The following is a 20,071-nucleotide window of genomic DNA, read 5'->3' as shown; positions in this document are numbered from 1 at the left end:
CGCCAGGCATTGGACTGAGTGCTGGAGATAAAGTAATGAGCAAGCCCCTACCTCAATGGACAGTTATGGGATAAAACAGACCTGCAAAAATAAACATGCAGTTCACAGCTGAGGCGAGCAGGGCTGGTGGGGGAATGGAGAGCACATAATAAGGGATGTGGCATGGGCTGGGGCATCAGGGATCTTCTCCCTGAAAAAGAGACACTTGAGTGAAGGCGGAGGAGAGGTGAGCCAGGAGAAGGAAAAAGGGGAGGGGCACAGAGCACGTGCAAACGTCCTGAGGTGGGAGCAAGCAAAGTGACGGCCAGGGCAGGAGTCCCGTGTGGCTACAGGGTAGGGAGTTAAGTCAAGCAAAGGATTTCAGTAGGAAAACAAATAGTTCTGACCTTGGCCAGGCACAGTGGGTTAGGCCTGTAATCTAAGCACTTTGGGAGGCCAAGGTGGTTGGATTGCCTGAGGTCAGGAGTTCGAGATCAGCCCGGCCAACATGGTGAAACCCCGTCTCTATTAAAAATACAAAAATTAGCTGGGTGTGATAGTGGGCTTCTGTCATCCCAGCTACTTGGGAGGCTGAGGCAGGAGAATTGCTTGAACCCAGGAAGCAGAGATTGCAGTGAGCTGAGATCGCACCATTGCATTCCAGCTGGGCAACAGAGCGAGAGTCTGTCTCAAAAAAAAAAAAAATAGTACTGGCATCACAAGGTTGCTGTGAGGCTTAGAAAAGCTCACATTGCAAAACTGCCGGTGTGGGCCTGGCACATAGTGGGACATCTTTCTGACTGTCGGTGGCATTGTGGCTGCTCCCGACTTCCCCATGGACCGTCTGAGTGACTTGGGTTCTCAGCTCCCTCGCTTGTTAATAGCCCATCCCTCTGGCCTATTCAGCCCCCATTAAGATCAAAGACCTGTGCCTGTGGGGCCTGGGGAGGACACAGGGTGGTTGGAGGGTCATGGTTCCTTCCATCGAGGCCCCTCCAGCGTTGTGGGCAAGACCTTCATTGCTTTGCCTGCACTGTAGTACTTAATCTTCACCAGCTGTTTTAGGAGGTGCGTGTTAGTTTTTAAATCACTTTACAGGAAACGGAATTGAGCCTCAGAGAGGATATCTTGGCCACAGTCACAGAGCTAAACAAGGCGGGAGTGGAGCCAGGGTGTGCCCTCCCGTGAGTAGGAGCTGCAGTGGACACAGGCCTAGAGCTCCTGCTCTCTGTCCCAAGCCCCACGCACGCGCTGGGCTCCTCTCTGCCTTCTTCCTCATGTCGTCTCTTTTCTTATTCAGCCTGTCTCAATTCACCCCATCTCTCCTATATCTACGACAGTAAGTTTCAATAAATATGTGTGAATGAATGAATGAATGTGTGAATGAATGCTCCTCCCTGCCTAGTACTAGCCCAGGGCCCTCACTATCTTCTCTTTCACTGACTCTGTCTCTCTGACTCTCTCCCTTTCCCTCCCGTTCCCTCCCTCTCTCTCTCTCAGCTCTATGTACGTTTGTTTCTCTCTATCTCTGTGTGTCTCTTTTTGTGCTCTCTCATGCCAAGTCACCCCTAAAGTTCATCAGAGCACCTTAAAGGAAAAAGGCTTCCTTTCCCAGGCCTGGCCTTACAGGTGACAGTGGCACAGAGATAAGCCCCGTCAGGAAGGCTCTCGCTCAGCAAACAGCAATGGAGGAGGAGCTGATGTCTGCCCTGTGCCTGCCTGAGGCCGGTCCAATGCCCTGGAAACCCTGACATTCCCTTGTCCCCTTTGTGACAGCCTCCAGGCTCAGTGAGGTGGGCCAGGGAACCTCCTGAAGTCCCACCAGGACATCAGGACCCCCCCAGCCCCTGGGCATCGGGCCTCCTTAGGGCTGCCTCCTCTGACGTCTGCCTGTAGAAGAGCTGGCTGCATTACCCAAGCCAGGCTGTCTGTGGCCTTGGGAAGTGCCATTGCCTGATTAGGTAGCCATATAGGCCAGTTGCTGCCTATAGAGTTCCCTGGACACATTACAGATCTTTTCACTATAAAAAAAAAAAAAAAAAAAAAAAAAAAAAACAGACAAAAAAAAAAAAAAACACTCCAGCCTGGAAAAAAAAAGTGAAACTCCACCTAAAAAAAAAAAAAAAAAAAAAAAAAAAACCTCCCCCAAATCAAGGGGATTGAGAATTTCAAGGTTGGCTCCACCCTTCCACCCCACAAAACAAAAAGCATGAAGTAAGTTAGGAAAAACACACATTGATCCCATGGGACTCAGCCTTATCTCATCCCTGAGAAAGAACAAGACAGGAATGAAGCCACCCAGGATGTGGCAAAGCCTAAGCATGGACAGGACTTTGCCACTTGCAGCCGGTAGGACCTGGAGCAAACCAGTCTCCCTACGGTGAGGTTGGAGGAGTCTTCTCAGTGGCTCACCTAGCACTGCCGGTTCTGAGTGCTGGGAAGGTGGAGAGGTTTATAGGGAGGCAGAACCAAGAGGTCACCTGACCAACCCCCCCCGGCCCCGCCCCCGGACTCAGAGACGCAATCCCACCTGCCTCCACTAGACTGTGCTGTTGTCACTTTGCTGGTCTATTGTTTAGTTGAGCGGAGGCCAAGGGAAGGCAGTCACCATTGTCAGAGCTGCTGGGCTCATGTCTTGAGTTGGATGCTTGCAGCTGCCAGGCTCTGTGGACAAGAGCCCTGTTCATTAGCAGGATCCAAACATCGGCCCTGCCCTCCCCAGTGGGGTATGATGGGGAAATCCCTGGACGACGGGAGTCAACGTGAGACCCTGGGGCCTGACAGTGCAGGGTGGGACCACCTCCCAGCCTTCCTGGTTCTGAGCCCGCTTTCAGCCAGGAGCTCCCCGCCGCCGTTTTTACCCACAAGCAAGCCCGACTCTCCTGTGTATTTCCTCCAAATAGTGATGGCAACCACTGAGAGGGGAGGATCGCCCCACCGCACCCCCGTCCAAGAGATCTCACTCTTCTATATTCCTCTAAAGCAGATCTCCTTTGGAGACAGAGACTTTAATCTGGCACCACCTCCAAGGTAGAGGGGTGTCTGGGGATTCGTATGAAGTTCAGCGTATTCTAGGCTTCGGTCCCCACTGGTGACTCTTGCCATACTTTGTTCTCTATCCAGACCCATGTGACCTCTCAAATGTGTGCCACTCCTGAGATTCTTTGCCACACTTGGGCAAGAGGCTCATTGCCCAACTGGAAACTTTAGGAACCAGAGTTCAACACTCCTAGAAAAATGACAAACCCCTCCCCACATGAAGGTCCTGTACCCTCCAGGGCCTTCAAACCTCCCTCTTCTCATTCTCTGAGGAAGCACCCTCAAAACTTCCTCCTTCTTGAGTTGTCCCCTGTACCCCTGAAAATTTAGTACTTCACCTCCAGGATGACCCATCCTCACCCAGGGATCACCCAAAGTCACCCTTTCTTGATGATAAAACTTACTTTAAAAAATATTCCAGAGTGGCTGGGCACGGTGGCTCAAGTCTGTAATCCCAGCACTTTGGGAGGCCAAGGCGGGCAGATCACGAGGTCAAGAGATCGAGACCATCCTGGCCAACATGGTGAAACCCCCGTCTCTATATCTATTTAAAAAAAAAAAAATCCCAGAGTTTCAGAAACACAAAGCAGTCCTCTTTTTCCTGGGGTGGAGGTAGGAACAAGAGAAACCAACATCTCTTCATTCCTTTTCCAAATAACTCACCCCACTACCATTTATAGGCTGCTGACTCTGTGCCAAACACAATGCCAAATTCATTGCCTGCATGAGGTCATTTACTCCTGTATCAGCCGTATGCCGTAAAGGTATTTATTCCCTTCCTTGTGAAAGAGGAATGTGGGGTTTAGTATCTTGCCCAAACTCTTCAAGGCGACTCAGCGTAGGAGCCAGGACTCCAACCCAAGTAGCCTGATTCAAAAGCCCAGGATTTTATAGATCCCTTGTCCAAATTCAGTCTTTTTTCAATCTCTCCCCTGCCCTTGACTTCCCCTACAAGTTTTCTTCACATAGCCAAATGAATGAGCTGTTGAAACTGACACAGGACTAGTCAACTCTTTCCTACCTTGGGGCAGTCAACCCCACCCACCTCTGGAATTTTCACCACTTACTAGAGTGAGGCTCCTTCCCTTCTCGCTCCTTTTCTAGCCCCCCAAAGAGAAGAAAAGGCATTCCCCACCCAGGGGAGGCTCCTACAGTCCTGGCTCTTAAGGTACAGTCATTCATTGGATTCTCATATCAACCTCCAGAAGCAGGGCTCAGCATCCTTACCATACAAGTAAGGACACTGAGACTCAGACTTTCTAAGCTCACAGCTGTTACACAACAGAGCCAGGGTTAGAAACCAGTCTACTCCCAAACCCTCTAAAGATGCTCTCATCTTGAATGAATAATCACCATGCCCTAGAGACGGTTTACCCAAAACAGCCATGCCTTGAGCCAGCACTATGCCAGGCACTGTGCCAGTGGCCTTAAATGCATTCTTCCAGTGAATCCTCACAACAAGCCCATGAGGCAGGTATTTTCATTGTGCCCGTTTTACAGAAGTGGAAGCTGAGGCTGGGAGATGGCCATCAACTTGCCCTAGATCAACCAAGTGTAGGAATTATCAGATCCAGCGCTGGAGGCAAGAGCACGTGATGTAGAGGGAGACAAGACTGTCAGGAGAGCTTGGATTCCTACCTTGGGTTCATGGACCTCCAGCAAGGAGCTCTGGAAGACCCACGAACCCCATGAAATTGTATTCAAATGTGTGCCTATTTGAAGTGGAGGCGCAGAGGGAAAGATCTATAGCTTTCAATATTCTCCAAGGAATCCCTGATCACAAAAATATTAGGAATCCTTAAGCTAGCATAGTGCCTGACACGCAGAGGCATTCAGTGCCTGGTGAATGAATGAACACACACGAAAACTAGTGAGTAAATGAATGAATATCCCTCTGTACCCTGGGAGACACCACATATGACCTGGCACACACATCTATCTGTGTCTTCAGAGATGGTGAAAGACATCCTGGGACCTGAGCCCAGCCCACCCCCAGGACCTTTCTCCCAGTCCCAGGGGCCACAGCCAGGTGCTGTGACAAGCTCCAAATAGATCGTTCTCCCACTTTCTCCCCACACCCACTCCTAACAATGACCAGACAGAGGCGAGAATTATGCAACTCAGATAATGAAGCTGTATTGATTGCCAGGAGGGGGTGAGGGTGAAGCAGGGTCCGGGTGTGAAGTGCTTGGTGGGCAGGAGAGGGAATCTTCTAGCAGGATCTGTGTCCACACGGGGAGCCTCCTATGCGTGAGCAGGGCTGGGCAGCCTCAGTTCTTGGTGCGAAGGACCTGCTCGTGGGTGGACACCACCTTGCCATCGTGCACATCCATGACCTTGGTGCGGATCTGGCGGCTGGAGGAGGTCACTGGGGAAGAGGCAGGGAGAGGGCGTTACCAGAGGCAGACAGACAATGGGCTAATTAGGAGTGGGGAGGCCAAGAAGGTGAAGAAACTCCAGCTGTCTCCCTGCTACCCTTTCCCCGAATACTGCTTCACTTCCTGCTATTGCCCAAGCACTGATAACATCAAAACATTTCTTTCAGACTAGGGCTCCCAAAGGTCAGAGACAGAGTCTCTGTCCTCAGACTGGAGCTTCCTAAGAGCTGACACCCGGCTGGTGGACCCAGTGGAGGGGTCTTGGTGGGAAGAGCCCTGCAGGGCCCTGTTCGTGGTGCTGACCACCACAGCAATGGGATCTGCCACAGACACCAGGTAGATGTAAGAGGTGGGGGCTGCCTCTCCTAGCCCTAAGGAGGGTTTAGAAAATAGCTTCTTCCACCCAAGGAGGTTCACAAGGGACACTGGGTGAGAGCACTATAGCTCAACCCCTTATGGAGCCCCTAGCCAATACCTAGAGCTGCTTGAGGGTACAGAGGGCAGCCCAGAGCCCAGGCCCAATGAGGAGGAAGGTCTTACCATCTCTGGATGACTGCGAGCCAGAGGAGAACTGGGAGGAGGAGAGGCTGTGAAGACAGAGAAGGGCAGGATCATTAGAGACACACTGGGGCTGTAAGAGTGCCATGGTGGGGGCTGGACCATGGGCAGGGCTGAGACTCACTGGGCATCCTCGCCCTCCAGCAGGCGGCGGTAGGTGGCGATCTCCTGCTCCAGCCGGGTCTTCACATCCAGGAGGATCTTGTACTCCTGGTTCTGCTGCTCCATCTCACAGCGAAGCTGGGCCAGCTGCTCCTCCACGCTGCTGATCAGCTCTTGGATCTGGGCCAGCTGCATGCAGTAGCGGCCTTTGGTCTCCTCCAGGCTGTTCTCCAGGGATGCTTTCTGTGAGGGAGGGAAAGAAAATCGAGGATTAGTGAGTGCAGCCGTTCTCTCCCTGCCAGTCCTGGGCTCACCACCATGCCTGGCAGGGCTCCTACCATGCTGAGCTGGGACTGCAGCTCGATCTCCAGGTTCTGCATGGTGCGCCGGAGCTCCGAGATCTCGCTCTTGCCACTCTGCACCAGCTCGCTGTTGGTGGCCACCTCACGGTTCAGCTCCTCTGTCTGCAAAAGAAGAGAACCCCATTCACACCAGAAGGCCCCAGAAGGCAGGTGGTCTGGGTTGCTTGCACCTCAAATGACACCCACCTTTGTGAAGAACCACTCCTCGGCATCCTTGCGGTTCTTCTCTGCCATCTTCTCATACTGGTCACGCATCTCATTCAGAATGCGGCTCAGGTCCACGCCTGGGGCAGCGTCCATCTCCACATTGACATCTCCACCCACCTGGCCTCTCAGGGAGTTCATCTCCTGCATAGCCGGGGACAGTCCACAGTCAGGCATTCCACCATGAAAGTGGATTGGGGTTCCCTACTCAGGCCTGAATAGTGCCCTCCCACCAACACAATTATATCTCGACCCTCCCTGCTCGCTCTCTCTCTCTCTCTCTCTCTCTCTCTGGATAGACTTTAGCTTTGTTGCCCAGGCTGAACTCAAACTCCTGGGTTCAGAAGATCCTCCCATCTCAGCCTCCCAAGTAGCTGGGACTGTAGCATGCACCACTGTGTCCAGCCTCCCTGCGCCTCCTTTAAGCTGGCTTTTCCATAGAGTCCTCACCTCCTCGTGGTTCTTCTTCAGGTAGGCCAGCTCCTCCTTCAGGCTTTCAATCTGCATCTCCAGGTCAGCCCTGGCCAGGGTCAGTTCATCCAGCACCCTGCGCAGGCCGTTGATGTCAGCCTCCACACTCATGCGCAGGTTCAACTCTGTCTCATACCTGGAATGACCCCAGAGAAAAGGAATGAGACACCCATCCTCACCGCAGTGAGGGCTTTGTTCTCCTTTCCCTCCAGCTTCTCCCAGAGCTGGTGCCTTGTGGGTGGTTTAAGGAATCAATCTTGAAAACGGCGTGGTTGAACACAGTGCCCATTGATTGCTCAGATATGAACATTCCTGGGGCCTGGGGATAAGGCAGTTCATCTTGCTGCAGAATTCAGGAGGGGGTTGCGCTTCTAGCTTCAGCCAACAAATAATGCATAAGTCCTCCAACTATGATTCCCTCCTATACTTCGAGGGCAGTTGGGGAAGTGGGAAGGGCCTCTCCCTAAAGCAGTGGTTCTGAAACCTGGCTGTGGGCCAGAATCACCCAGGAAACCTGCTATAAATAGCCGAATCAAAACTCCAAGGGTGGGGCCCAAGAGTCTTATTCTTTTACAAGCACCCTAAGGAGCTTTCATGCAGCTAGCCTGGCACCAGCTAGTTCTATTTGGGAAATACTGCTCAAAAATGCCCTACTTCGCAGACACTGGGCGTCCTGGCCCACCGCTGCAAACTCACTTGGTGCGGAAGTCATCCGCGGCCAGACGGGCATTGTCAATCTGCAGAAGGACGTTGGCATTGTCCACTGTGGCCGTGAGGATCTGCAGGATGGAAAGGGCACAGGTCATTTGTCAAATGCACTTCCCAAGCCCGGCTTCACTGTAACCTACATTAAGCTCTTGCCTGAATTTCCCTCTTCTCCCACAAAACTTGCCCACAGCCTCCTAAAGGAAAACCCCAGGTGACCCAGGCCTGTCCTAAGACTTTGCTAACTCATGGTCAGCAGAAGGGGTAGAAGCTACCCTGGGCTTAGAATCAGAAACCTAGGCGTTCTGGTTCCAATTCTGCCCTTGACTTGCTGCAAAAGCTAATGAGTCTTGGAGCTTCAAGTTCCCCACCTCCAGGAGGGGAGAATAACCTGAGGCTCCCTAGCCCTCCTTCCTGAGCCGGCCTCTCTCCTCTCTGTGTCGGCCAGCCCTGCCAGTACTCTGCAGATATGCACATTCCTTTTCAAGCTCACAGCCCATGGGAACTCAAGTGGGACTTCCTCAAGAGATAAGACCCAATTGGCACAGGGGATTAGAAAAGAGGACTCAGGGGAAGAAAAAGAAGACATATTGGCCCCTGAGGCTGGCTGGAATTCCCCACCTCATCACTAAATTTCCTTAATCCATGCAAGGCATTAGAGCCCAGCAGACTGCTGGAGGGAGGGCTCCCAGGTGATGTGGGAGCAGGGAGGATGGGGCTGGAGTCAGAGAGCACAAGCCTGCCAGCTCCCTCTGTGCAGGGCACATCAGGGAGCCACACTGATTGTCTCTGCAGGCTCTCCATGCCTGCTTGGCCGTGGGGAGGGACCAGCCTGTACAAGGCTTATGGGCGGCGGCAGCCACAGCCCAGACTAGTGAGCTAATGAGCAGTTTGGATGTCTTGCCTGGTCCCGTTAGAGCCTCACCCTTCCCCTGTGCTGGAGGACAGCTAGCTGCCTCCTGTGCTGGAAGGCAGGGTACAAGGGCTCCAGCCTTGGCTCTGCCTTTAATCTGCTATGTGACCTGCAGCTGATCACAGCACCTCTCGAAGCTTCAACTGCTTTTTCCTTCCTCTGTAAAATGTAAGGCTAGGAATCACTGATCTGAGGATTTGAGAGCAGAGGCAGATGAGGAGGCTGGGGAAAGGAGTGCATCTTCTCACTGATCAGCTCTTAGGGCATCTGATACCTCAAAAGAAAGGATCTGGGGTGGACTCTGTCCTATAGAGAAATCTAAAGGTGGCAGTGACCCGAAGCATCCATTGTTCCCAGAAGGAGCTAGCCAGAATGGCACCTTCTGCTGCCCATTCACCCACCTTGTTCCTCAGGTCCTCGATGGTCTTGAAGTAGGGACTGTAGTCCTTGATCTCAGCGGGCCGCTGCCTCTGGTACCAGTCCCGGATCTTCACCTCCAGGTCGGCGTTGGCCTCCTCCAGGGCACGCACCTTGTCCAGGTAGGAGGCCAGGCGGTCGTTGAGGTTCTGCATGGTCACCTTCTCGCTGCCCACCAGAAGCCCATCACCACCACCAAAGCCACCGCCCAAGCCGCCACCAAAGCCAGCACCCAAGCCACCACCGAAGCCAGCACCAAGGCCACCACCATATCCTCCCCCGAAGCCACCACCATAGCTGCTGCTGCTGCTGAAGCCACCGCCATAGCCGCCCCCCAGCCCGTAGGCTCCCCCGGAGGAGAAGCGGGAGGTGGAGACAGACAGGCCCCCGTAGGTGCTGGGGGCACGGCAGGACCCTCCGGCCAGGACGGAGGAGATGCGGCTGGAGCCGCCCCCGATGCCGCAGGAGCCCTTCATGGAGCTGGAGGAGGTGAACTGGCGGCTGCAGGTGGTCATGGTGCTGAGGAGGAGGTGAGCGAGCGAGCAGTTGGCTGAGAGAAGAGAAGGTGCCGGGTAAACTGAAAAAGGATGCCCGTGCTTTATACTCGTGGGTAGGGGGCGGGCCTGGCACCTTCCATTCCCCTTGGCTTTCATCACCCACAAGCTAGGGCCAACTCCCAGTCAGGTCCCTCCTCTCCTCCGCCTCATCATGTCTGTCATATTTTACTGGAAACTCATTGTTTGGGGTGTTTTGGGCTTTCTTGTCCCGCCAGGCGTGATTCACAGGGGGAGGTGTGGGCCTGCAGGCTACACTTTCCCATCGGGCCCTGGGAGTCCCAGCCCTCGGGAACCCGAGCACTGGGCTCAGCCAGGGTGACAGGCAGCAGGGACTCTGCACGTTAAATCTGGTGACCGCTAGCTCTCCATTAACTGGATGGGACTTTAACATCCACTTAGAGGAAGCCCGCCACGGCAGGGGATGAGTACCCGGCTAGAGGGCACCGGACAGCAAGGTCTCCTTGGGCACAGACAGCCCTCCCTCAGCACCACCCTCTATTAGAGACAAGGAAGTCTCGGGGCCCCCCAAAGGCCTGGCCTACTGTGCTGTGCTCAGAAGGCTGTCCCTGAAACCCACCCAGCTAGTCAAGCGGATCGTGACTCCTACCCCAACTCCCCCATTGAAGGGAAATCCAGGCAGCTCTCCCAGCCCTGGGCATAGACCCTAATATCCTCCCTAGGGTGAGGATCTCACATCCACCACACACCAGCAGATGGGCCCACAGCACAGAGCAGTGGCCTCACGGGCTCAGCCAGGAGGCTGGGAAACTGGAGTCAGGTGGGCCCTGGCTCTGCCATTTGCAGCTCTGTGGCCCAGGGCTTGGCACTTCTGTGAGCCTCAGTGTTCTCATCTGCAAAGTGGGAGTCATAACGTCTATTCTGCCTACTGCAGTCGGCTCTGAGAACCCAATGCGACAATGTATGTGAACAGGCTTTGTAAACTGAGTGTGGCAAGGAGCCTGGTGAGCACTGGTAGCCCAGGCTTAGCCCAAAGTGAGTGGAGCTGCACCCAGGAACAGGCCTAGAGGCGGCCTTTCTTTCTTCCAACCCTAGATATCTTCTCAGACCCCCAGGATATCCCTAGTCTGCGCAGAAGTCTGGCTCAGGCACCCTCATGTGACCCCCTTGCTTAGCTGGCCCAGGAGATGTCCTGGGGAGGAATAGATGCTCCTAGGAGTGAAGCTGGGCTGTGACAAGGGCAAGGCCGAGGTGGACATGAGGGTCCCTGACTCCCGAAGCCCCAAGATTCAGGGGACATTTCCAGGAGTCCATTTGGTCCTGCTTTGGAAGTGTGTATATCAAAACTTCAGTGATCTCCCAGACAACTTCCCAAAGCAAACCCTTCCGGCCCCCACCCCGCCTCCCGTCAGCCCCTCGGCTCCGCAGACCCCGGCAGGCATGTTGGGAGGAATGTGGTCGTGTCTGGGGCTGCCTGACACGTTCTATCTCCTCAGACAGGCCCCAACAGCCCCTGCTGGAGGCTCCAGCACTCTTCCTGGGATCCACTGCTCCTGGAAGAGAAGGAGGACCCGCTCTCAGCCCCACCCCCGCCTTGACTGTCACCAGTGCAGAAGCCAGGGAGGGGAGCCCCCCACCACTGTGGCCTAGGAGCTTGGAAGACAATGCTGAGACAGACACCTGAGCTGTGGGCTCCCCAAATCTGCCAGCAAAGGACTCTCGAGGATGTGAGTAAGCCAGGGCCCCACCCCGCTCCACCCACCCGACAGACACTCCTAATCTCCCTGCAGAGAATGGTCCCCCCACCCTGGCCCAGCCCTACAATTTCCCCAGAGAGAGGCAACAGGGGTTTTGGCTGAGGGACAGAGGATTTTGTTGGGAGGCATGTTGCTGTTGGCGGTAGGGCAAGGGGAGGCTGTGCTAACCGGAGAAAAATGCTGTGTCCAGAGGGATCTGGGAGCAGGAATGGGGTGCAGAGCCCAATACCGGCTTCCTCTGCGTCCCACCCCCACCGCCCACCGTCCTGTCTCCTTCTGCAGGGATCGGGGATAGAAGCTCTGGAGCCCAGGACATAGGGCAGCTCTACTTTCCCTTTCATCTGATTCAATGGAGCCCAAAAGAAGCTTATTCCTCCCCGTCCTTCAAGGGAATCCAAAAGATAAAGATGGCAAGCAACCAATGACAGATACATCCATGCACATCAGCTTAAAAGGCACTTCTGCAGCCCCACCCCAACCCCACGCACCAGCTCCAGAACCCTAGCCTGGAACACAAGTCTGATCCCCGGCACCCGGTCTTAGAACCCTGGCCCAACCTGGAACCTGAGGCCAACCTCCCTTCCCCTGCAGACAAGGACTCAGTGACCAAAGAGCTGCAAACAGCCTGGCCAGGCAGGGAGCAGAGACTTAGAGGACACTGCACTCCTGTCCCCTCCCTGGTGCCGAGGAAGCATAGGACTCATATAGTTTAAGGGAAGGCATTTTCTGGGGCAGCAGGGGTTAATGGGTTGCCAGTCTTGACTGCCGAGGCCTGCAGTAGCCCCCACCTCTGGACTTCTACGAAGGCTTTATGTGAGCAGCATCACCTGACCCTCTGTCCAGCCTGCCCCAAAAGGACGGTGGGGGGGAGGGCAGTAAAGGAGAAGCCCGGGGTGGGGCCTCTTGTGGTCAGTGAGTCTCCCTGCACCACCCTGCATGGGGGAGCCCCCTGCCAATCCAAACAGGTAATGCAGGCAGGGCCAGGCAGCACCCCCAGAGCCCACACTGTGTGCAGAGGACTACTCTGGGCACCAGGAGATGGCACGCTAAGGAAGGAGGAGACCTCAGGTCGGCCCTGCCCTTGGAGTGCATGGCCTAGTGGAAGCAGTGATCCCTGCCTTTAGGAAGGTCCCAACATGAAAGAGAAGCAGGAATGTGCATCAACATTACTTAACATACAAACATATGAAATAACACACGAAAGAAAAGCACAGACAGGAGAGATTGATCTCCCAGGGCTGCCATAGCAAATTACCACAAATGTGGCGGCTTAAAACAACAGAAACATATTCTCTCACGGTTCAGTAAGCCATCAGCCCTGAATCACAGTGTCCACAGGGCCACAGTCCCTCTGAAGACTCTGGGGAAGAGCCCTTCCTTGCCTCTTCCAACTACTGGTGCCTCCCTGAGTCTCCTGGCTTACGGCAGCAACGCCCCGCCCTCTGCCTTCATCTTCATGCAGGCTTCATCTCTGTCCTTTTCTGTCTCTTATAAGACACTCATTGGATTTAGCGATCACTCTAATCCAGTAGGATCTCATCTCAAACCTTCCCTTACTTACTTTTGCAAAACCCCTATTTCCAAATAAGGGCACATTCTGAGGTCCCAGGTGGACATGATTTGGGGGAACCCTATTTGACCCACTATACCACATAAGAGACGGTGCTCATCACCTTGCAAAGCAATAGTAAAAACTGGGTGGGAGATGGTTGAGATGAGATTTGGGGGTGGCCTCATCTGGAAGGCTTCTGGGAGCAGCCTTTAGCTTCACACATGAAGTTGCCAGGGACTGGATGGAGGGAGGCATGGAATTCTCGGGTCTTGGGTCCATACTTGCCACCATCCACTTTTTTTTCTTTTTTTTTTTTTTTTTTTTTAGACAGGGTCTCTCTCTGTTGTCCAGGCTGGAGTGCAGTGGTGGGATCACGGCTCACTGCAGCCTCAATCTTCTGGGCTCAAGAGATCCTCCCACCTCAGCTTCCCAAGTACCCAGAACTGCCACCATGCCCAGCTAGTTTTAATTTTTTTTGTAGAGATGCGGTCTCACTATGTTGCCCAGGCTGGTCTCAAACTCTTGGGCTCAAACGTTCCTCCCACCTCAGCCTCCCAAACTACTGGGATTATAGGCATGAGTCACCACACCCAGCTTCTTTTTTTTTTAATTTTTATTTTGGAACAACGTTAGAATTGGCCAGGTGTAGTGGCTCATCCCTGTAATCCCAGCACTTTGGGAGGTCAAGATGGGTGGATCACTTGAGGCCAGGAGTTTGAGACCAGCCTGGCTAACATGGTGAAACACCATCTCTACTAAAAAAATACAAAAAATTCGGCATTGGAAGGTGGAGGTTGCAGTGAGCAGAGAGATCACACCACTGCACTCCAGCCTGGGCAACAGAGCAAGACTCTGTCTCCAAAAAAGAAATAATGTTAGCCTTTAAGAAAAAGTTACAAAATAGTACAGAGAGTTCATGTGTATCCTTCACCCAGCTTCCCCTAATGTGAACATATTACATAAGAATCATACAATTTCTGAAACCAATAAATTAACATTGACACAATACTGGTTTGTTTGTTTGTTTTCAAGATAGAGTTTTGCTCTTGTTGCCCAGGCTGGAGTGCAATGGCGCAATCTCAGCTCACTGCAACCTCCATCTCCCAGGTTCAATCAATTCTCCTGCCTCAGCCTCCTGAGTATAGGCACCTGCCACAACGCCTGGCTAATTTTTTGTATTTTTAGTAGAGATGGGGTTTTGCTATGTTGGCCAGGCTGGTCTCGAACTTCTGACCACAGGAGATCCACCCGCCTTGGCCTCCCAAAGTGCTGGGATTACAGCCGTGAGCCATTATGCCCAGACCACACAATACTGTTAATGAGCTACAGGCTTTATTGGAATTTCCTCCAGTTTTTGCACAAACGTTCCATTTCTGCTGTGGGGTCCAATTTCGGCTTCCACACTGCATTTGGGTATCACATCTCCTTAGTCTCTTCCGATCCATGACAGCTCCTCAGTCTCTTCTTGTCTTTCATGACCTTGACACTTTTGAAAAGTACCAGGGTGATCAATTATTTTGTAGAACATCCCTCAGTTTGGGTTTTTCTGATGTTTTCTCATGATCACATTGAGGTTATGCACTTTGGCAAGAAAACCAGAGATGAGGTTTGTTGGACAGATACGTCGTGTGTTTTTCCGCTGGTGCCACCAGCTTTCCTCACCTGGCTGAGGTGGTCCTGCTGGATTTCTCTACTGTCACGTTTCTGTTTCTCCCACTGAAATTAACAAACACCTTGAGGAAGGTACTCAGAGACTATGCCAAAGTCCCATTTCTCCTTAAAATCTCACCCACTGAATTTTGCATCTACCAGTGGAGCAAATGAGCTCATGTCAACCTGAGTTTAAGAGCCTCATTTGAAGGAACTCCTTGAGGGACCATGGCTTTCAGGAGAGACTTTGGGAGACCCAAGCCCAGAGAAAGAACTCTTTCCTGCTCTCTTATCCACCCCCAAAGCCAGACTGGGCCTCCTCAACGCTCTCTGTGGCCCAAGACAGCAGTCCCCAACCTTTTAAGCACCAGGGACTGGTTTCATGGAAGACCATCTCTCCATGGACCAAGGGGGCTGGGGCTGGGGATGGTTTCAGGATGAAACTGTTCCTCCTCAGATCATCAGGCATCAGTTAGATTCTCATGAGGAGTGTACAACCTGGATCCCTCTCGTGCACAGTTCACAATAGGGTTCATGCTCCTGTGAGAATCTAATGCCACTGTGATCTAATCTAATGCCACTGTGATCTAATCTAATGCCACTGTGACTGAATCTAATGCCACTGTGATCTAATCTAATGCCACTGTGATCTAATCTAACGCCACTGTGATCAAATCTAATGCCAGTGATCTACTCTAACACCACTGTGATCTAATCTAACGCCACTGTGATCTAATCTAATACCACTGTGAGGTAATGACACTGTGATCTAATCTAACGCCACTGTGATCTAATTTCACTGTGATCTAATCTAATGCCACTGTGATCTAATCTAACACCCTGTGATCTAATGCCACTGTGATCTAATCTAACGCCACTGTGATGGAATCTAATCCCACAGGTGGAGCTCAGGCGCCAGTGTTCATGCACCCGCAGCTCACCTCCTGCTGTTCGGCCCATATCCTAACAGGTCACAGCTGGTACGAGTCTGTGGCCCAGGAGTTGGGGACCCCTTCCCTGAGACACTCCCACCCCGGCTTCCCTTCACAATGTGTTATTGTGAGAGAAAGCACGTATTTCTCTCATGCTTGTCTAGAGCCTTGTTAGGACCCCGCCAGCCCTGGGGTAAAGAAGTGGGGAATCTGGCTCCTCTCATGTCACAGATGGGAAGAAGTCTTCAGTCCAGAAAGGCACAGAGTCAAGTAACAAGTTGGAGCCCCCCTTGTGATTCCCAGACCCCCAGAGCCTGCCCAGGGCTGGGCTTCTCTTTCCTCCTGGCAAAGTCCTGTGCCCCTCCCTCTCCTCTCTCTGCCCCTCCACACCCTCCCCTGGAGTACTCCACAACTCTGGACTTCTAGGCAGGCTTTGTGTGAGCACCATTACCTGACTCTCCCTCCAGAAGTAGGGGGGTGGATAAAGGAGGAGCCCAGGGCTGGGCTTCTTGTGGTTAGTGAGTCTCCCTGTACCACCCTACATGGGGGAGCCCTGTGCCAATCCAAACAGGTGAAGCAGGCAGAGCTGGGCGGCCCCCCTAGAGCCCCACCCCTTTCACCTTTCCCATCCCTCTCCACACCAAGCCTCAGCAAACTGTGTGGACAGAGGGTAAAGATCCTAGAACTCGGGGCTGTCACTTGCAGAGACAATGGGCTGGGGAGGGAGCAGCCTCTGCTGTCAGAAGGGCAGGGCTTGCGTGGAGGCCAGGAGCTAGCAGGCAGATTGCAGCATGAGCCTAGAGCACCTCTCGAGGCCCCAGGGTCCCCTTTACCCCAGAGATCAGGAGCCTAGAGCGCCTCCTGAGGCCCCAGAGTCCCCTTTCCCCCAGAGAGCTATGCCGCCTGCTGATTTCCCAAGCCGATCTGCCCATCTGGACTGACACAAGATATGGGCTGAGCCACCGTGCCAGTGTCTGTGGCCTCGTCTAAGCCCCAAGCTGTGCCACAAGGCTGACAACAGAGCCTTGCCAGTCCACATTACAGACTAAGCAAGTTCAGAGGTGAAGGAGTTCCCCCAAGCCCCACAGCAAACCAGCTGCTCAGTCAGGGTTCCACCCCCGCTCAGCTGGCTGCAAGCCCCACTTTTTAATGACAGGTCCCCTCCTGCTAGAAAGTCCCCAAAAGTCAGAGCCAAAAAGAGCCTCTAGGAGGCCAGGCTCCTAACTTTACAGATGGAAAATGTGAGTCCCAGCAAGGGGAAGGAACATGTCCAAGGCCACACAGCAGAAGTGTCACCCAGGGTTCCGAGCTAGGGAGGGTAAGAATATGCCTGGGGTGAAAAGGGCTGCGCCTCACCCCAGAATCATGTTCAGGTTGTCAAAAACACAGATGGTCAGGCGGCTGACAGCAAAGGATAGATGAGTTCACAACCCTGCCATTAACTCCCAGTTCAGGCAAAGTACAGCTTCAATGCTCCAGCCCACCACCCATGAGGCCCCACTGTAAACTGAGTCCCCTCCCCAACAGGCCTGTCCCCTTGCTGATCCCCACATAGCCATCCATTTCCAATCTCTGCCTGAATTTCCACATCTGTCTTCTCCTCCTACCCAAACCCCTCCCGTCCTTTAAGGCCAAGCCTCAGTTCCAAATACGGTTTATGATATGATTCCTGCAGACCCTGTGGCATAAAATAGGTGCTCAGTGAAGGAAGGACAGAGGAGGGGGGAGGGAGAGTCAGAGAAGGGAGGAGAGAAGGAGGACAGGGAGAGACAGGGAGGGAGGAGGGAGAGAAGGAACAATAGGGGAAAGGGAAAAGGGTAAGGGAATGTAGAAGAGAGATGGATAGATGGATGGATAGATGGACATATGGATGGATTGATGGACTGATGGATGGATGGATGGATGGCAAGCAGACAGATGGATAGATGAGTGGAAGGAAGGGAAAAAGGAGGAAAAGTGGAGGGATGAATGGGTGGGGTGTGGTCAGGAGGGAAGTGGCTGAATGGAAGGAAGGAATAATAATGGATGAAAGGTTAGAGGGATGAACGGGGGGTGGGTGGATGGTGGGTGGGCAGGTGAGCGAAGGATGGTGGAGCACTGAGAAAGGACAGTCAGCCGAGCTGGGGACAGAGTGGGGCCAGCATCCTAGAGGCGCTCTTAACTTATCTGAACCTTGAAAACGAGTAGATGCAGGCCGGGCATGGTGACTCACACCCGTAATCCAAGCAGTTTGGAGGCCAAGGTGGGCAGATCACCTGAGGTCGGGAGTTCAAGACCAGCCTGACCAACATGGTGAAACCCCGTCTTTAAAAAAATAATATAAATAAATAAATAAATAGAAAAAAGAAAATGAGTAGATGCTAAGCAAGCAGCAGAAGTGAGGATGGACGTCCCCTTCGCCCAAGAAAGCACCTGAGCAAAGTGCAGGCATGTGGAGGACTGGTCTGATGAAACTGCAAGCAGTCATGCATTGCTGGTGTTCACGGCTCAAGGCTGCCTGCCTGATGAAACTGAGAGCATTCGGTCAGGTGGTGATAAAGGTGCTGGGAAGCTCAGACTTCATCCTGACGACACTGGAGCCACTGAAGGGTCCTAAGCTGGCGAGTGATGCTGTCGGGTGTTTCACAAAGACTACCCTGGTGTCCATGCAGAACATACTTTGCTATGCTGGAGGGGACCAGGAGGGAGAATTTGCCATGTCCAGGTAAGGGATGGTGTTGGCTCAGACCTCTCCTCTCCCAGGAAGCCCCATCCTATCAGCTCAGGTCACCTGGCTTTCTCCCCATCTCTCAGCCCTCCCACTGCCTCTGTGATCTGTGCCACCACCCCTGATGATAGGTCTGTATAGTGCCTTAGGGGGCCACAAAGTGTTTTTCACATAGTGGGTCCTCAGTGTTACTCCGGTCTGATGGGGAAGACACAACCCTTGCCCGTGAGCTGTCCAGTCTGATGGAGGAGGGTTGCAGAGACCAGAATCTTCTCTATGCCGTACGCTGAGGGGAGCTGGCAGCAGAGGAGCCACCAGGTGGGGTGGGTTAGCACACACAAGGCTTCCTGGAAAGTGTGTACTTTGACTCAGGTTTTGAAAGAAGGAAGAGCCCTGGAGGGTGGAGTGGGTGGGGCGTGGCGGTGGGAACTCCAGCACACAGCGGTGAGTCGTGGGGAGAGTCAGCACCTGGGACCTGGAATGCCTGTGTCAGGAGTCCTGAGCTCCAGTCGGCAGGACAGAGGGAAAAGGAAAGAGGAAGGGAAGGGGTTGCTGGGTAGTTCTAGCCTCATGGGTAGAAAAAGTCATTTCCCGCAGTCAGAGGTGTGGGGCAGATTCAGCATCTTGCACCCCATCTCTCTTCCCCAGACGTGATACCGCATGGGATCAAGGAAGGAGCAGGGCCTCCCCCATCAGAAAGACCAGCTTTCAAGCCTTGGCTCCATCACTGACTAGCCCTGTGACCTTGGACAGGCCGTTGTGGCCCTCCAAGCCTCGGTTTTCCATCAGACAGGAGTAGCACCAGTTCAGCCGGGCAGGATTATTGAGATGAGTGGGTAAGTCAGGACAGGTGGCCGGCACGGTTCTTGGCACAGAGGAAATGTTTGGTAAAATTTCCCTTAAATTAAGCCCTGGAGTTGGACCAAAGGGGGTGGGGGTGGGGTGCAAATGGAGAACGGGCGTCAAGATTTAGCCAAAGACCTTGAGGCAGAGAACAAAGAAGAGTCCAGGATGTTACTGGAGCTCCAGTTGCAGGAGCCGGAAGCTGCTGAGGTCAGCCGGCCAGGTGATGGGCTGGTGAGTCCACAAGGGCCTGGCCAGGGTGGAGGCCGTGGGAACAGGGCAGGCCTGGAAACTGAGGAAGAGTCAGCAAATGGTTTAGATGTGAGGGGAGAAGGCCTGGGAACTTCCAGCAGGCCCACATTCTGTGGCCGGAGTGAGGGGATAGGGAAGCAACCCCTTGGGTTCCTATGCAACAGTCCTAGCTGTCAGTGCAATATCTGCCCAAAAAAAAAAAAAAAAAAGACCATTTCTATGTCTCCCAGTTCCGAAAGAGGGCATGGATGGCTTATGATAAGAGACACATTTATAATAAAACTAAAAACATCCAGCAAGGATAGAAGAAAAATAAATCAAGAATTAGGTAGCAGGGTATATTGATGAGTACATTTTGGTTGCAAGCAATGGAAACTCAGCTTGAATTAGCTTCTAAAAGAGGCAATTCAGGGTGGGGCGTGGTGGCTCACATCTATAATTCCAGCGCTTTGGGAGGCCAAGGCAGGAGGATCACTGGATCCCAGGAGTTCAAGACAAGCCTGGGCAACATAATGAGATACCGTCTCTACAAATAAAATAAATTAAATAATTAGCCAGGTGTGTTGGCATGCACCAGTAGTCCCAGCAACTTGGAAGGCTGAGGTGGGAGGATTGCTTGAGCCCAGCAGGTCAAGGCTGCAGTGAGCCGTGACCGAAGCCCTGCACTCCAGTCTGGGTGGTAGAGTGAGCCCCTGTCTCAAAAAAAAAAATTTTTTTTACTTAAAAAAGAAAGGT

At 53.1% G+C, this 20,071-nt stretch overlaps 1 protein-coding gene across 2 annotated transcripts; it reads right to left on the bottom strand.

Moving 5' to 3' along the window:
* Positions 1–5,129: 5,129 nt before the first annotated feature.
* Positions 5,130–9,719, bottom strand: LOC108289859 (keratin, type I cytoskeletal 14). 2 transcript variants are annotated; one of them, XM_017509460.2, is made up of 9 exons: positions 9,373–9,643; positions 9,113–9,324; positions 7,790–7,872; positions 7,073–7,229; positions 6,605–6,766; positions 6,395–6,520; positions 6,079–6,299; positions 5,937–5,983; positions 5,130–5,386 (listed from the first exon to the last, which is right to left on the bottom strand). In XM_017509460.2, exons 1-9 carry the CDS (start codon positions 9,641–9,643, stop codon positions 5,289–5,291), a joined length of 1,377 nt encoding a protein of 458 aa, XP_017364949.1. In that variant the 3' UTR covers positions 5,130–5,288. The 2 variants fall into 2 exon arrangements, with proteins under 2 accessions (XP_017364949.1, XP_017364948.1); XM_017509459.2 differs by having other exon boundaries at positions 9,113–9,719.
* Positions 9,720–20,071: the final 10,352 nt, after the last annotated feature.

Source organism: Cebus imitator, unplaced genomic scaffold, assembly GCF_001604975.1.
Source record: "Cebus imitator isolate Cc_AM_T3 unplaced genomic scaffold, Cebus_imitator-1.0 Scaffold415, whole genome shotgun sequence".
Taxonomy (NCBI): domain Eukaryota; kingdom Metazoa; phylum Chordata; class Mammalia; order Primates; family Cebidae; genus Cebus; species Cebus imitator.
This window is presented reverse-complemented; position numbering and strand designations above follow the sequence as displayed.

Excerpts from the sequence above, each read along its gene's own strand:
- LOC108289859 (XM_017509459.2), bottom strand. The coding sequence starts at position 9,643 with ATGACCACCTGCAGCCGCCAGTTCACCTCCTCCAGCTCCATGAAGGGC. Across the intron at positions 7,873-9,112 it reads TCGAGGACCTGAGGAACAAG|ATCCTCACGGCCACAGTGGA; the intron begins GTGGGTGAATGG and ends TCCATCCTGCAG. Across the intron at positions 7,230-7,789 it reads GCGGATGACTTCCGCACCAA|GTATGAGACAGAGTTGAACC; the intron begins GTGAGTTTGCAG and ends GGGTCATTCCAG.